The sequence below is a fragment of the Marmota monax genome, unplaced genomic scaffold (genome assembly GCF_021218885.2).
Source record: "Marmota monax isolate L192 unplaced genomic scaffold, Marmota_monax_Labrador192_F-V1.1 WCK01_AAM20220418_F8-fsc00029, whole genome shotgun sequence".
Lineage (NCBI taxonomy): Eukaryota > Metazoa > Chordata > Mammalia > Rodentia > Sciuridae > Marmota > Marmota monax.
The window spans coordinates 17,073,189-17,091,286 of NW_026693024.1; the positions used below are offsets into that span (position 1 = coordinate 17,073,189).

Here is an 18,098-nt window from a genome sequence, read left to right on the forward strand (position 1 = left end):
TGGCTCAGTGGTAGAGCGCTCGCCTAGCATGTATGAGGCGCTGAGTTCGATCCTCAGCACCACATACAAATAAATGAATGAAATAAAGGTATTGTGTTCAACTACCACTAAAAAAAATGAGAATTAAAAAAAATAAAAAAGAAAGGAGCCAGGCTGGGGATGTGGCTCAAGCGGTAGCGCGCTCGCCTGGCATGCGTGCGGCCCAGGTTCGATCCTCAGCACCACATACAAACAAAGATGTTGTGTCTGCCGATAACTAAAAAATAAATATTAAAAGAATTCTCTCTTTCTCTCTCTTTAAAAAAAAAAAGGAGCCATGTAGAATTGTTGACTCTTTCTGTTCATGTATAGTTTTGATGAAAAAAAAATTAAACTTAAAAAAAAAGGACAAGATATGTGAACAAGAAATGGAAAAGGAAAGTAGGGTCTATATACATACTAGAATAGTATTTGGCCATAAAAAAGAATGGGATCCTGTCATTTGTGGTAAGCAGGTGGCAGTGGAGGACTTGGTGCTAAGCGAAATAAGCCAGATGCATAGACAAGTACCACGTGTTCTCACTTACATGTGGGGAATCTAAAAATGTTGATTTCAAAGAAGAAGAGGGGAGAAAAATGATTAGTTAAGACTGGGAAGGGAGAATGGGGAGAGAGGTTGGATGATGGGCACTAAATGTGGTTCCATGGGCGGAATAAGTCCTAGTTTTCCACAGTACAGTAGAGTGACTGTAACTGACAACCAACTATGATCTATTTAATGAAGAACTGGGAGAGAAGAGCCCAAGCCTGCAAACACAAAGGAATGCTAAATGATAAGGAGAGGGGATGCTGATCACCGCGGTGTGATGATTACACTTTGCGAACACGCACTGAGTTATCACGCTGTCACCTCTAAGTAGATCCAAGTAGTATGTGTCCATTAAAAGAAAAATAGGTAGAAAAGGAAAAGTGAGGAAAACGCAAGTAATAATAAGAAGGAGATAAACAAGGGTGGGTGGGCTTCCCATCCTAGTGGAACTCCAAAGAGAACACCCAAAAATGGGTACCAAAGGAGGAATTAAGATGAATCCCAACCCTCGCTTCTTCAAACAGGCCTTTGAAAGCCAAAGCCGTGAAGCGCCAGCCTCCCTCTTTCGCTTCTCCAACCCTGGCCCTCTGGAATGGCGTGCGTGTGCATCCTCCGAAGCCCTCACCCTGGGTTGGTGCATGAAGGGGATGAGTGAGCCTTGCAGGACCAGGCTGCGTCTCTGGGCTCTCCACCTGCCAACCTGGCTTCCTGTTCTCGGCTCCTTAGGCTCTCTCACCTCCAGCCATCTTGCCGTGTCCCCCCCACACACACACACTGCTCCTGTGCACACTCCCCTGGCGCCTCGCCCTGACTCCCGCCCCATCCTGCCCCCGCTGCCTGCATCCGCCTTGCCTACCTCATGTGCTTCTTCAGCCTAATTCTCAGGTCCTGGCTCCTGTCCAAAACTGGCTAAATGCACTTTGGAAAGCCAAGGCAGATGGAAGTGCCCGGGAAGAATTTGGAAAGTCTGCAGCTCTGTTTTTCCCTTATTCTTGAGGGTCTTGACAGCAGCAGCGGAGGGCGTGTGTGTGTGTGTGTGTGTGTGTGTGTGTGTGTGAGAGAGAGAGAGAGAGAGAGAGGGAGAGAGAGGGAGATGGAGGAGAGGGCTGGGACCTCAGCAGCCTCTTGGAGGTGTTAACATATCCCCTGGTATACTCTTTCTTTTATTTTTCAGTTTCTCATAGAACCTGTTCTAAAACTTTAAACCCTTTCGAGCTTCATCGTATGAGCCACATTTTGGTCTCTTTAGAAGCCTTGGCAAGACTTGGGTCTTGCTCATGGTGATTTTACACGGAGTGACATCTGAGTCTCTGTTAGACTGCATTCCATAGCAATCTGCCCAGCCCCGCAGTTTACGGGCTGAGTCCTGTTGTCTCTCACCATATGGAGCGCCATTAGATGGTGTGAGTGTGGGTCTTGTCAGGGGGTCTGATTAGGCAGCACTCAGAGATGGCAGTCTCAAGTGTGAAATGTAACAGGCCTTCCCAGGGCAGCTCCCTCTGTGAGCTGCTGGGAGGGGGGGGGCTGGTGCTTTCCTATGGGCCCGGAGCTTGCTAACAAAGCAAACACTTTTTTTTTCCCCCTGTCAGGACTAAGTCCATGGTGGTAACATTTGGCAAGTGGGTAACAGGGAACAGAGATAACTGTGAACAGATGGGCAACTATTAAAATATTTGAGGGGCTTTCATCCTTTCTCAAATGGCCTTCACCCACCTAAAAGATACCCTGTCCCCTTGCAGGAAGATTACGTAAAGGGTTCAATTCAATTTCTTCTTCCTTTTTATTCCCCCCCCCTCTTCTATTTCGATGGAATCAAAAGCTCTGACGTGAAGAGGAAAAGAATAGATGAGAAATTTCTAATTCTGAATCCCCTTAGGATTTGATGCCGGTTTCGGCCGTGCAGAGAAGGCTGCTCCATATTCTGAGAGAGTCACTGCCGGCAGTTTTCAGAGAGATGACTTTCCAAAATAGACAGTGAGCCCTGCCTCCGAATCTAATGACTGACATTTGGAGGCAGAATCACAGAGAGGCACACACGTTTGGATGAGCAGAGCCTTGCCTTGGAAACACGCAGCAGCACGTCATCGTGGTATTGAAACCCCAGGCGCATGGCATACAGAGCCCAACAGGAGTGCCTTAGCCTGGTTCCCAGGAGAAATGAAATGTTTGTCCATCTCAGAGCAGTGCCCGCTTCCCATGCCCGGGGCAGCCGCGTCTCTGGATTACAAGCAGAGTGCTCCTCTTTGGCTCAGAGTGATGCTCGGAAAGTTCTTAAGAGTGAGAAGAACCCCGGGCACCTGTTAAGAGGAGGCCCGTTTTATTCTCTTTGGGAATCTACCCTGTTGTGCCAAGGGCAGTCATAAGTGGGTGTGGTCAGGGTCACGGTGCCTACACAATGGCGCTCAGAACCGCCTGAATTAGAGTGGGTTCCACTCCCCAGAGGAATGTGAATATAAATTCTAAGACCAATAATTTTAACGTGCTGACCCCATATATAGTCATTTAAATATTTGTTTGGGTCAGCTGAGGTGGTGCATGCCCATAATCCCAGTGGCCTGGGAGGCTGAGGCAGGAGGATCACAAGTTCAAAGCCAGCCTCAGCAACTTAGCGAGACCCTGTCTCAGAAAATAAAAAGGGCTGGGGATGTGGCTCAGTGGCTAAGTGCTCCTGGTACCAAAAATAAACAAACAAGCAAATAAATATATGTGTGCATATGCGTTTATAAATAAATACACACAGAGACATACCTGTTTAGAAGTGGAAGGGATGGCTAGCCAATCCCACTTTTATCCCCCATCCCTTCGTCCACTTCAATTCCTATTTATTCCAGCAAGAATACTGAGTAACTGAAGAGCCTGTCTCTAAAATCCACCATGCCTAACACAAAATTTCACTAAAAAACAGCCAGCAGCCTTATCCAAGGAAAATAACCATTTCTAATATTTTACGTTTAAAATTGCCCACCATTCAGAACCATTTTCATTTAAACTAATTCAGCAACAGAAACCCCACTGGAACCAACTGGCTTGGGGAGGGACTCTCCTCCCCACTTCATGGCACATAGTTTCATAAATTCAGTTCTGTTGCTGGGCTGTTTGGTTTTCTCACTACTCAGTAAATAAGGATTATCCATGGGTTTAGCAGCCCCTGGGGAATGATGCTTTGCCAGGAAGAATTGTGGGAAAGAGTTAAAATATTCCCCCACCATTCAGCAGAGCCAGAGTTGGCAATATCAATTTTGGGATATGTGCTTGTGGGCGTTTAAGCAGGCACCATGTCTAAGTTGTATCTTGTAACCAGGAAGCACAGAGCAGGCGCTGGAGGGTGAGGTAGAGGAGGGTGGTGTGTCTGACGTATTCATTTTCACGTCATGTAAAAAGCACTGAGCTGAGTACAAAGTAAGCTTTCAATTGTTTGCTAATTTTTTTGTTCCAAGTTTGTGTGTTCTCTTGAATTTCATGTACTTTCCCGACGTGTGGCGATGGTCTTTCGGTCATTCAAGCCGCCCTGAGGACTTCTCATTTTCCTCCTGCGGGCAGGTGTGCGGGTGTCACCCTGGTGCTCACGTGGCCTCCCTTTGTGTGTGTGTCCTTCTAGAATGGAAGACATGCAGGGCCTGGTGGAGAGACTGGAGCGAGCCGTCTGCCGGCTGGAGCAGCTGTCTGCAGAGTCACACAAGCCTCCTGGGAACTGTGGGGAGGTGAACGGCGTCCATGGAGGTAGGGCCACACAGCGGTCATGGCTGGTCTCCGTGTGGGTCACTTAACTTTGTCCTCATCATTTCATTGTCCAGATAACAGTCCACCTGCTTGCTGCCACAGTCCCTCCTCCTTCCTTTCTGTGTGGCCATAAGCACGCAGCCCCTGAAAAAAGAGAAGGAAAAAAATGAGTTTTCTTTCCCCATAAATACGAACAAATTTTTTGTACCAATTATGAAAAGTAATAACGTTTTAAAAGTTTCAACCTGCAGTCCACAAAAATGTACCAACATCTGTGCCTAAGAGTGGAAATCCATGTCATTATTCTTGGTTTTAGTGTTTATATGGCTGTTCCAATACTCAGTGGCTGTATTATCCAAAGTGATTATCAAAAGAAAAAAGAAAAGAAACAAATGTTCTCAATGGCAATGTGATTGGAAGGAATTATCCTGTGGATGTTGATTTTAAGACAAGTCCTTGCATTTAGGAACTGCAGCTTTGAGGGAAGCCAGTCTGATGTGGAGGGAAATTTGAGAAATGTGCCAGGGCCACCTCCTATGTTCACCTTGCTTATTCACTCTTTGAAGACTATAGACCAACACCACCAAAAAGATTCCTAAAAATTGTAGGTTCAAAAAAATTCTTTCTCTAAGAGGGTACCCTATATGCCAGACTCTTCAAATTATCTATAATAATTTCTCCAGTTTCCTTCTTGTCTAAGTCTGCAGTTTAACAAATGAAAATACAGGGCACAAGTTAAATTTGAATTTCAGATAAAGAAGATTTTTTTTTTTTTTTGGTATAAATGTGTCCCAAATACTGCCTGGGCATACTGCATGGTACATATTTATACTAGAAATTTATTCATCGCTTCTCTGAAATTCAAATTTAACTGGGCAATCTGTGTTTAACATGGTAGTTCTGTTCCTGTCCCACGTGCACCTCCTCCTTATCTGACCCGTTTTGAAGCCTGTCAGCTTTTTGGAGGTCTGAGAAAAGCCTTGGAGAAGAGGAGGCTTCAGAATCCACTTCCCCAGGGAAGACCTCCATTGGTGCTTCCAGAATCTCGGGCGTATTTGGAGCTGTGCCTTGTGTTACATGCCAGGGGACAGGAATTACTGGGTGAGCACAAATGTGCCGGCTGTCTTTTCCCCCGAACACAATGAAAATTAAAATGCCCTGAATGAATTGGAAGGGGCGGGGCTTGCAGGCCGGCTGCCAGGGGTCTGGAAGTTTTTTCCACAACCACTGAAACACATTCATGATTTCATTTTAAGTCTTTGTTAGCTGTACAGTGAGTCTTGGAGACTCCTCAACCTTATTGGTAAGAAAATACTTTTCATGTTCTTCAGTAACTTTGTTTCATTATGTCCTGGCCTCATCCCCAGTGCGGACATTTCCCTAAGGTTGCTGACCCCAAATGTAAAGTCTGAGTGATTAAAAAAAAACAAAAAAAAATTTAAAAAACCCCAAAATCCACCCTCTGAGGATTGAATTATGCTCTTGAGTAAAGAAAAATCAAATCAATGATTGGAATCTTATGCATCTAGAGGGGTAGTAGATTGAATTTTGTGCTTTCTTTATGAAAATAATTTTTCTGGGAAAATGAATAGGCTAGCAAAATTGGAGGACATAATTTAATAATTTGGTGTTTAAACAGATATTTTCTAATATAGCACATCATTGCAAACCGTTTATTAAAGCAAAGATTTTCTAAAACAACTTAGCTAGCAATTTATTATCCTACTTGAAATGAAGTAGGGTAATTAATAAGGAAGATAATTAGTAAAATGTCTGAATGAGGCCCATCGTTCGAATATATTACAAGTCCTAAACAACATCATTGACATTTTTTTCCCTTCATTAGTACGTGTTGGTAGCTTCCTAAATTCTATTCTTAAAAAATTCTTAAGAACAACTTTTTAACCTTAAATATAAACATCATCATTACTATTATTTAACTAGAGTCAAATATTTTTAAGGATTAGGGAAAAACTTAAATAAAGCACATTCTTTTTTAAAAATATCTATCTTTTAGTTTTAGGTTGACACAATATCTTTATTTTATTTTTATGTGGTGCTGATGATCGAACCCAGTGCCACATGCATGCTAGATGAGCACTCTACCACCGAGCCACAACCCCAGTCCCTAGAGTCAAATTTTTAAAAATTTTTATTTAGGGGCTGGGGGTGTGGCTCAGTAGTAGAGTTACTTGCCTAGTATGCTCGAGGCCCCAGATTTGATCCCCAGCACCCAAAATATTTTGTTTTGTTATGTTTTGCTTTAAAAGAAATTTCTAGAAAGAACATAATCCATTACAAATACATAGTGCACATAGCTCAAAGGTCTGCTGTTATGTGTGTCATGACGTGTTTTATGATGTGGGGCTCTGCACTCACCCCCTCACCATAATTAGATAAGTCCAGCTTAACAACTGAAGCGGTACTTTTGCATTCCTGCCAAGTGACAAACACGGTGCGAGGTGCGAGGACATCTTAGATGAATTATACACAGTCCTAATCCTCAGGAACCTTTGGTCTCCGTGCATTACTATTCATAGCTGCAAATGCTTTGATTAAGAGATGCTCAAAGGGTGCAGACTGGTGAGAGGACAGATCATTAAAGGCTGCCCGGAGGAGGTGTGAGCAGAGTAGAGTGATGAAAGGAAATTAGAAAATATTCCCTTTCATCACCGAACCCTCTGCTAGGTAGAGGCCTCTGTCACATTTCCAAAACTTTCTCCCACTTTAAATACTCAGCAGAGACCTTTGGGCCCCTTCCACGACAGCAAACAGGGTTATCCATTTCCAGGTGAACCCGTGAGGCAGCTGGGGCTTGTGTCCTCTTACGCTCAAGAATTTTGCATTTAAGATAGCACGGTTTCAACATCTGCTTGAAACTTTATAGGTGCAGAGGGCTGTTCAGAACATTTCCATCCCCTTTGAGCTGGTAAAACTGGGCAAGTAGGAATAAGAGAGAGGGAAGGAAGCTTTCTCCTCTAGCTTTATGGGTGAGGATGATGTATTCATACAACAGAAGAAAGGAGATGCTAGATTTGGGTTTGGATATCAACAGGCCATAAGTCTAAGTTTCTCAATATTATGTTTCTCAGTCTTAGGGGCAGGAAGTCAGAGACCCAGGTTTTCTTCATTTGATTCAAAAGTAGGGAAAGGACACAGAGCTGGGCTGTCGTCACTTCAGCTCGAGGGTCGCAGGCACTGAGAACCCCGTGGGCTGTCCATGATCTCTGCCTTTCCATCAGGGCCCCTCTCCTCCCTCTGGGACAGAGGAAGGAGCAGGAAGAGTGGAGTCAGCAGTCTTTGCCTCCCTACCCAGGGTCCATCATGCCCATTTTTTTGGCCCCCCAGGACAAAGAATTGGTAGCTATTTGTAAGGATGACCTAGCACCTGGACAGGTCCCTGTAGAAAAAAGTCCCGTGGCCGTGGGTGAATCTGGCTCAGTTCAGTTTGGGATTTGCCCTTTGTTCCGTCCCTAGCAGGGAAGGGCAGCACACACGCTCTGTCGGCCTCTCCCTTTCCTCCTCTGCACCTGTGATGGTGCCACCTGAGCTGGAGGAGAGGAAAATGAGAGGCTGTGGGCAAAAGTCCCCACTCAGGAGGGTGGAAGACACTGTTTTCCTGAGCCCTTGAGAAGTGCTCGGTACGTCGGGGTTGAGCCAGGGAATGACTTTGGGAACACATTAGCGGTGATGACGGGGACATTCATCATCCACGTTACCTGTGCAAGGCAGGCCTGGCTCTCATTAGACTGCCAGGGAATAACTAAATGTTCCTCTCCAAGGTGTGGCGCCCTCCGTGGAAGCCTTTGATAAGCTGATGGACAGCGTGGTGGCTGAGTTCTTAAAGAACAGCAGGATCCTTGCCGGTGACGTGGACACTCACGTGAGTACTTCCTCCCATTCCCCATAGAGAGTCAGAGTGGCCAGCCCGGCCTCTGACGACACGGGTGGCATGATGGGATCTTATTTACTTATTTTTCACTGGCTAGCATGGCGGTAGCTAAAACCCTCACTGATGTAGTCCCTGGCTCACTCCTTCCTGCAGCGCCTGCTGATGGGGCATTGCCAGGCACGGTCCTAGAAGCTGGGAGGTCAGGAATGGACAGGAGAGGCCAAGCCTTAGCCTCACGGAACTTTCACTTTACTATGGGAGAGAGGCAGCATGTAAATATATAAACGAATTCAGATAGAACAGGTACGACCAAGAAGATCAGAAGGCAGCATAATGCTCCAGAAAGTGCTGGGAGCAGGGACATCATTATAGCAGGTGTATCTGAGGAGGTGACATTGAGCAGAGATGGGCAAGTGGAGGAAGTGAGCCCCGTAGTGATGCAGGGAAGAGTCTCAGACGGAGGATGGAGCCAGCTCGCGTGTTCTCAGGGAGCAGGAGGCCAGGGAGAAGGTGAGCTGGGGAGAGAGAGAACCGGAGGCCCACCCCGGCGGGCCTGTCAGTCACAGTAAGGGAATTTGGTCTTATTCCAAGCAGGAGGAAGCCACGGAGGGCGCTGGGCACAGGACCACTTGGCTTGTGTTTTTAAAAAGAGACTTTGGCTGCGCTGACTCTGTCACCAGGCCCCTCTTCTTTCCTTAAAGTGTAGCCTGAGGATATAACTCACATCCGTTGGGGTGACCACTATCAGAAAAACCCAGAAAGCTGTTAAGGGTTGGTGAGGATGTGGGCAAAATGGTGGAAATGCCGAATGGTTTAGCTGCTATGGCAAATGGTGTGGCTGATCCTCAAAAAAATGAAAAAGAGAATAACCGAGGTCCGACAATCCCATGGCCGGTGTATCCCCAAAAGCAGGTTTCGAGAAGATGTTACGCACCCCCGTTCACAGCAACACCTCTCACAGTAGCCCAGGGGGGAAGCCGTCTAATGATCCGTTGACAGATGAACGGATCAAGTAAATGCGGTGTAGACGTACGATGGAATATTATTCAGCCTTAACAAGAAAGAAAATCCTATTACATGCTATAAAGCAGTGAGCTTTGCGAACTTTCTGCTCAGGGAAATAAGCCAGACACAAAAAGACAGATATGTGATTTCATTTATCTGAAGTACCCTGAGGAATCAAATTTACAGAGACAGAATGGTGTTGTCAGAGGCTGAGGAAGGGGGTGACGGGGAGATGCTGATGAATGGGTACCGTCTTAGTTTTGCAAGATGAAGACGTTCCGGAGAGAGTACAACACCACAGACATCCTTTACACCACCAAATCATGTACGTAAAGGATGAAGATGGCAAACTTTGTTGTGTGTCTCTTACCATATATTTTTTTTTAAGTACGACTGGTAAAAGTATTATCAGAAAATTTGAGAATCCCTAGGTTGGAAGAGACCTTGAACAGTGTTGAGGCCAGCTTCCCGGTCTCCTGTTGTACGCTTCACACTTTTTAAGATACCAGCAAGCTTCCTGAGGTTGGCTGTTATTTGCATGCATTTAGTAGAAAATCTAAATAGCCAAACCAATTAACAACTTGAAAACAAACTTATCAGCAGGTTCTTTTTTCCCACTGGCCTTTGTGGGTTTCAGAGGAATGAATTCCAAATCCATCTGCCTCTAGATTTCTTACTGATGAGACAGTGGGGTGAAACCATTTTCAATGCAGATTCCCAGAAAATATGATTCTGGAATCAAGTTGTGGTTTGGGGTTAAGGGGAAAAAGGTGAAAAAAGGTTCTTTCTTTGCTCCTTCCCCAGTCGCTGGCATACATGAGCCCAGCTTGCAGGGAAATCAGGGGCTCGGTTTTACCAGAGAAGCCAAGGTGGCCATGAAATGATAGCTCATCTCGCGATATTCAGCTGCATTGTACTTGTTTATCAGACTTCAGAAAACCAAAGATTCTTCTTTTTTGTTGAATATCTCTGTTGAAATACCCTTTGGTATAAGAGGGGGACCTCTGTTACGCTTGAATTCCAGAAAAGACTGTACTAAGACGTGTCCATGCCAGAGGCTCCCCACAGCTCCACCATCACACTGGTCTGTCCTCTTTGGTGTTTTTATTTACAAGAAACCTGTGTGCAGCAAGGTAAGGCAGCCACGGCATGACCACACCTGAGAGCCGACATTCTCACATGTCCCCAAGACAGTGAAGACAGGCTGGAGTGGTCATGTTCCCATCAGGTATTGCTGACGGTGTGCTTCTAGCATCCACAGGACGTTGTAATCTTACTAGTGACATCTCACAACGTTCCAGGTGGAAACTTTTCACTCGAGAATAATGAGGCCTATGAATAAGTAGTTCTTTGGTGGCACAAGCCTGTAATCCCAGCCGCTCAGGAGGCTGAGCAGGAGCATCGCCAGTTCAAAGCCAGCCTCAGCAACTTAGACAGCGGCCCTAAGTAATTCAGTGAGACCCTGTCTCTAAATAAAATATAAAAAGGCGGCCAGGGATGCCTGCGTTTAATCCCCAGCACAAAAATAAATAAATAAATAAATAAATAAATAAATCAGTAGTTATTTGCATTGTAAAAAAAGAAAAAGAAAAAGTAGGATTTGCACACTTCAAATTGTGTAGTGAACAGTCTCTTGAAGTTCTTTTTAGAACAAATGAGTTGTAAACTCCACCTTGACTCATTCCGTTTTTCCTTCTCCCCACCATCAGCCTGTAAACAGCATGCCTCCAGTGAAAGAATATGGATTATGTAATGCATAAAGAAATTTATGTTTTTAACTGGTTTTTGAAAAACAGAAGAAAGGAGGGAAGACAGGCGAGAAGGAAGGAGAAAGAGAAAGAGGGGGAGACACATGGTCACCCACAGTTGAGGCCACGGCTCCACCACACAAAGAAAAGCCCAGGCGGCGACCGCCCATCTGCCCATTGCTTTCATACTTTGAACAAGTCGTTTATTTTTTTCTCTCTTGCAGAACCATGTGTCACAGGCATTAAGCCTGCAGCTGCCGCCTCTCACATAAGCCAGAAGTGGGGGCTGAACTTTGTTTCAAGAACACACCTGTTGCCCAGGAAAAAAAAAAAAAAAAGCCCTCACATACCTGATTGTACTGTATGGAAATCTGAGAATGACACAAATGTGCATCATCTTAAATAAATCCTGTCCCTGGGCTTAGAAGCTATTCCACAGACACGAATAATGAATGAGGGCCGCCAGGCTATGATTTAACGTCTGTCTCCATGTGTTGGCTCCTGGTCTGGCTTCATTTACCCAACACTCAATAGTCCATTGACAAGGGACCACAAGAAAGAGGGGAGCTAATAGCTACAATTAGGAAGCTCCACTAAACCGGAGGACAGAGCAGGTTTAGAAAAGATTAGATCTCCTGAAGCTTTTCTTGTATGCAGCACACACCAAAGGGCTTATTTCAATTACTCCTCAACCCGGCAACACCCACGCAGCTTACACTTCTTTTAAGAAAGAATAAACAATGCATAATTTTGTAATAGATGTTTATGGTAAATACAGTCCTTAATATTAAAAGAAAAGTTCTCTAGAAATGGGAGCACATAATACCAAGTGCTTGGCTGGGCACTGTTTATCCACAAATGGACTGATACGATTTTTTTTTTAACAAAGCTATTCTGCTGTTATTTCCGGTATATGAAACAATCTCAGTTCTGTTTCTGAGTGGTTTGACAATTATGAAGCAGCTGCAGATCATAGCTCTTCCTAACCTTCCTTTTGGAAGGTTCATGGACTTTACATTTGGAATGTTTCTAGGGGTTCGGAATGTTTATTTCCTGTTCTTGATTACAATGGATTTTTAAAAAATTCTTATTGTTTCATGAAACGAGAGAACCGCAGTTTGAACAAAAGGGCAATAAAACGCAACTAAGCAGAGCACACGTTTAGTATATGAGTAAATGACACACCGTATGATATGATGTCCTTTAAAGGATGAATCTTCTCAGGTGGTTTCCAGCCACCCTTCTGATGGCTCACAGTGACCCTGGATGTGCCTGGTCTGTACCATCTATTTAAATCATCTACAAAGCGTTTTGTTCTTTTTATGCTGCGCTGGTTGGGTAATGAATTTGAGGAATGGCAGAGGGAGCCCTGTGTGTCCCCCTGACCAGCACCGGTGGGTCCAGGTCTGATTGTCCAGCTGGCCCGACTCCTACATCAAGAGCAAGATCATAACCAAGTCCCTTCATCTGCTGCTTAGTGAGAAGGACGATGGCACTGGCACGACCCTCCTCTGGCTCTCACTGCCTGAGCCCTTTGTGACAGTCCAAGTTTTCAGGGAAGGAAGCCCTTGGAAATGGTCCATTTGTCAAGCACTCCCCCCTCCCCCACTCCGCCCCCTCCACCTGCGCGCCCGCCCGCCCCCTCCACCTGCGCGCCCGCCCGCCTTCTTGCCCACATTCCTTCCTCCCTTCCTTCCCGCTTCATCCTTCCCTTCCTTTCCCTGGTCAGTCTGTCTTTCTGTCTCCTACAAAGAAGGAAGCTGGGAACTGGACTGGTTAGGTGATGGTGGCGACGGGTTGAGAGTGGCAGAGCCAGGGATCTGGTCTCCAGAGTTTTCATCCATGACGTTGGCACTGCCAACCTTAACCCGCTGGGCAACTGTGTCCCCCTGCCCCCCCGTGTGGGTAACTGGATCCCTCGTGGGCATGAGCTGGCCCTGGCCTGCCTCCCTCTCCACCCACTCTTTCTGTGCAGTGAGGAAGGAGGAACAGGGCTGGGGACAGGTGGAAGCCGACGTACCCAGTGACTGGCGCACGTCTTCAGCATGGTGCTGAGTGAGGGCAGGGAGAACGCTGATCTCCCGGACAGAGTCCCTTGCTCCTGACCTCAGCCTGGCCATTACTCACAGTGCTGTTGGCACTAAATCTGCAGAATTCAGAAAGGTCATGGAGAGATGGACCTTGGGTTATCGTTTCTTCCCAAGAACATGAAAGACTGAGCACTGAACACATCCTTTGCTACCAAATGTGTTCTGACGCACAGCCCATGTCCTGCTAAGCTGTTGTCCTCAGCTGAGCATCGCTGTGATGAGCTTGTCATCTGAGGAAGCCTGGCTTTACCATATATCATCCCCACCTCTCATGGGGTGTTCTAATTAGAGCTTAGGGGACTGGCTGATAAGGAACTGGACTTGGGATCAGAGTGTCTCTGAAGGACCACCAGGCATCATGACCAGGGGATCGCCCAGTTTACTCTACCAGAAGTTAAAGTCAGCACCAAATACTTGCTAAAGTAATGAATTAGGTTCCTAAGGTTGAGATGATACTTGTTTTTTTCTTTGTTTTTTGAATTTAATTTAGTTTAATTTTTTTTTTTTTTGGATAAACAATATGTTTGCCGGGTTAAAGAATTTCAGCCAGGAGAAGCTGTGTTGAGAAGTTTACCAACTTACTTGTTCCTCCCATTTCCCCTGCTGTGGTGTGTGTCCCCACAAGTTCACTTGTTGGAACCCTAATTCCTCAAGGCAGCAGTGTGGGGAGGTGGGGCTAGGGGAAATGTCTGGGACCAGGGCAGAGCCCTCATGAATGGGCTCAGGCCATCTCCCCGGAGGGAGTCCTTGCTCTCTCAGGAGTAAATCACCTACCACTGCGGTGGCTGGTTATGAACCAGGCTGCCTGTCGGGTCCTCCTCTTCTTCAGGAACCCACTTGCCCTTCCTCTTTCTGCCATGAGCTGAACCATTCTTTAGACTTCCCAGCCTCCAAGCAGGAAGTAACCATCTGCCTTTATAAATTACCCAGTCTCAGGTATGCTGTTACAGAGATACAAAACGAACTAAAACGTCCCCTGCCCCAAAAGGTGACTAGTTTTTGTGTTTCTTATGTATCCTTTCAGCGTTGATCTTTGAAATAATATGTTTTCTTATTTGTCCCTACCTTACTAAAAGGTCACCTCATTATCGATACAGCTTTACACTGTTGTCTTCACTTAATGACATGTTCTAGAGATCTGTTCTGTCAGTACATGTGGAGCCTCCTTGTTCGTCACAGCTTTATAACAGCCCTCTGCGTGGACTCGGCATAGTTTATTTGACCGTCGGACCCCTGTTGCCGAACATGGAGTAGTTTCTAATCTTTTACTTGCCCTTCCACTTTCTGCCATGAGCTGAACCAGCAGATGGCTCCTTCCTGCCCGGAGGCTGGGAAGTCCGTCTTTTCACCTTATATGCACAGGATTTCCTGTATGTCCAAGATGGCTGAAGATAATTCCCCAGAGTGGAATTGCTGGGTCCCAGAGGCTTAGGTACCATGGATCAAACCAGGGGACTGTAAAGAGAGTTTAATGAAGGGACTGTTGACAGAATGTGCTACAAGAACCAGGGTTTGCCAGGTCCCGGGGAGGGAGTGGGACTCACAGCCTTCCGTACAGACACAGCCAAGCCGTGGAAGCCAGCAGGGAAGAGTGGGGATGGAGCCCCTCTCCCCTCCTATCTGTGTGCACACTTCTTGCCAGACCTTGCACCAGCCAAAGCCAGTCAGCAGCCAGGAGCTGGATGGTCACCCTGGAGCGAAGAGCAGGGTGCAGGAGGATCGAGAGGGATCTGGGATGCCCGATGGAGATGTCAGCTCCCTGGGCAAAGGGGAGGGCACTTTGCTTGAGATCTGCTTGAATCGCCATCCCTGGGGCTGTGGCAGCTTCTTGGACCAGCAGGGATGAGCGGATCTGTTTCCCCACGTTTCCTACAGAGGACGACGCCTGCCGGTGTTTTCCCAGTCTAGGCACAAGATGGTACTTCCGTGAGGTTTTAATCTTGGCTTCTCTTACAACGAGTAAGGTTGGGCATCCTTTCCTATGTTTGAGGGTCGCTTATGTTTCTTTGGCTGTGAGTGGTCTACTCCAATCTTTTGTCCATAGATAGGAGTCACAAAAGAAAGGCTGTTGGTTTGTCATTTCTAGAGATCTCTGTGTATTTGGGAGAGTAACCTTCTGTCTGAAAAGTACAGATACTTTTCCCACTTTATTGTTGTCTTTTGACATGTCTTCGGGCTATTTTTTGACCACGCAGAAGATCTTTTTTAATGTCGCAGCATTTATTATGAAGGTATCATTTTTTTTTTCTTTTGTGACTTCTGGATTTTGACTTGTGACTTAAAAGCTCTTTCGTCTGACACTGGTGTGGCTTCATTGTTCTCGTGTAAATTGGATCCACACTTGAGTTCATCCTGGCTAATGCCAGGTACGGATCCAAAGGTTCTTCTCCAGTGGCTCCCCACCTCCCGCCGCCATCTTGTTCATGGGCCCTGCTGACTGAAGTGTGCCTTCCCATGCGCCCAGCACCCGAGTGCCTTTGGGTCTACTTTTGTGCTCTTCATTCCTCCCGCCGGGCCCTGTGTCTCTTCATGTCCCAGGACCGCACTGTCTCAATCACTGAGGATTCAGAGCACATTGGCATGTTGTGGGGTTCTTCCCCTCGGGGCCCTATCTGTCCAGTTTGCTGGCTGTTCCTGCCCATTTGTCTTTCATGAAAAATCAATGTGTCCATTCCCAGAAGAAAAATGTTGATGTTTTCACTGGGATCAAAGTGAATGTATAAATGAGGATTCCAAATTTGCATCTGTGAGATGTTGACTATCCAGGATCAGGTCATCTCTCCATAGGTTCTCATCTCTTTTGTGTCCCTCAGGAGTGCTCTCGAGTTTGTCTTGTAGAGCTTTGTACAGTTCTCGGGCTTCTTTTGGAGGGGATGGTGTTATTGCTGGTAAAGGGACCAACTTTATCTGCGTAGTTTCTAAATTCTTGTATCTCAGGAAACTAATTATATTGAATTGACCATTCTAAACTTTCTTCTACATTTCTTTCAGAATGTTCAAAAATTTTCAAATGAGATAAAGGGAAACGTGAAGTTTTCTTAGTCATATGAAACCTAATTTGTTCAAGAAAGATGAATTCTTTGAAAAATCCTTATGTACTTTTAAGCTTTATTATTGCTCTACTGGTAAATACCAAAGGCATTTTAAATAGCTATGTGTGCTTAAGATCATTTATGTACAGTGCATTCTTAGGTAAGATCTCCTGTCCAAATAAAAACAAAATTTCTATCATAGACTGATAGCTAAATGGAAGCTGACAGATTTGAAGTGTGTAACTGTTAAGAAAAAACATTCAAGACTGGGGTTGTGGCTCAGCAGTAGAGCACTCACCTAGCACGTGCAAGGCCCTGGGTTCCTGAGCACCACGTAAAAATAAATAAATAAAATAAAGGTATTTATTGTGTCCAACTACAAGTTAAAAAATAAATATATTTTTTAAAAAGTTCAAATTAACTTTAAAATAGCAATTACAGCCAGGTGTGGTGGTGCATGCCTATAATCCCAGCAGCTCTGGAGGGTGAGGCAGGAAGATCGCCCGTTCAAAGCCAGCCTCAGCAAAGCGCTACACAACTCAGCGAGACCCTATCTCTAAATAAGATACAAAAAAGAGCTGAGGATGTGGCTCAGTGGTTAAGCATTTCTGGGTTCAAATCCCCATTACCAAAAAAAAATATTAAAATAAAATTGCAATTACATTCTTTTCTATTATGGACATTATCTAAGATTTTCGAATTTGAAATTAAAGAAATAAACAGCACAACAGTGTGCCCGACATGGAAAGGAATCCTGCTTTTTTCACTTCCTCACATAACCCTTTATTGCTTATACTAACAAATCAAGCAGGAAGAGGAAGGGCCTCACAATGAAACCAGCTTTTACTGGCCTGTTGTCAGTAACAAATTCTTTAGGGGCAATTGACACCTTTGGTTGAGTAAGTGGAATGAAGCCGAGTCCTCACCAGGTGGCTGAATCTGAAAGACATTCCCGTTCTCCTGGAGTTGAGGCTGTGAATGGAACACGGGGTGCAGGAAACCTGCTTCCAGGTTGGCCGTGAGCTGCTGCAGAGCTATGGCTGAGGTTCTGCCTCCTGTGCACCTTCGGATCTCCATGGCTGGTGTTGGCCATGGGAAACCCATGGAGTGACAGCCCTGGTTCAGCCTTCCTGCTCTGTGTTCACTGGCATAGATGAGATGGAACTGCCAGCACCCGGTGCACACTCCGAGCATGCCCACCTGGTTGGGTGTCAATGCATACCACTTAGTACCACTTTACCTTCCTGGGGAAGGAATCAGGTGTCTGAGTCGCAGGTGAGCAGCATTGCTACAGTTCAGTCCGTGTCAGAAGCTCCTGCAGGAAACCAGCAAATTTTCTCCTTGAGAATACCCTTCGTTGGATTGTTTCCCACGTCAGAAATCAACCCTGACACCTGCTGCTGCAAAACAAGGGTCCTTTCCTTTGCCTGTTTCCTTGCTTTTTACTCTTATCCCAGCTTTACTTCTTTCTAAAGTGATGTCAATAATTGCAGTGGATGTTGTTCTATCCGGATTTCAGGATCATTAATTGCTTGCCTGGAGGCTACTTTAGCATTAATACTTTGACCAAAGTAGTGATCTCTTTACATTCTGATTTCATTTAGATCATCTCATTATCTACCCACCCACACACCCGTCCTCACAAAACATGCACACCACACACACACACACACACACACATCAGTCACTTAAGAGTTCCTCATAATGTTATGTTAGTACCCATCAATGTTATGTGTGCTCTGGCCCACAAAGCACTCTGATTCTAGGTATAGGTATTTGCATATTTGTTACTGGGCACACAGAAAGAGCAAAATATACTTTCCAGCCTTGATCATATTTTTTCCCTTACCAGTTGTATCTTGGTTGTGGTTTAATGCCATTCGCTTTAAGACACCACAGTTTGAGCTGAGCGCCAGTGGCGCGTGCCTAGAATCCCAGCGACTTGGATCGTGGTTTGAGCCCAGACTCAGCAATTTAGAGAGACCCTCAGCAACTTAGCGAGACTCTGTCTCAAAATTTAAAAATAAAATAAATAAAATAAAA

At 45.5% G+C, this 18,098-nt stretch overlaps 1 protein-coding gene across 1 annotated transcript in view; it reads left to right on the forward strand.

Annotated features, from left to right (window-relative positions):
- Cap2 (cyclase associated actin cytoskeleton regulatory protein 2) overlaps positions 1–18,098 on the forward strand; it is a 128,489-nt gene that overhangs the window by 18,886 nt on the left and 91,505 nt on the right. Inside the window, exons 2-3 of the mRNA XM_046453522.2 lie at positions 4,167–4,288; positions 8,071–8,171. Of these exons, the coding sequence (XP_046309478.1) occupies positions 4,168–4,288; positions 8,071–8,171 (222 nt within the window). The 5' untranslated portion in view covers position 4,167. The remainder of the gene's footprint in view (positions 1–4,166; positions 4,289–8,070; positions 8,172–18,098) is intronic.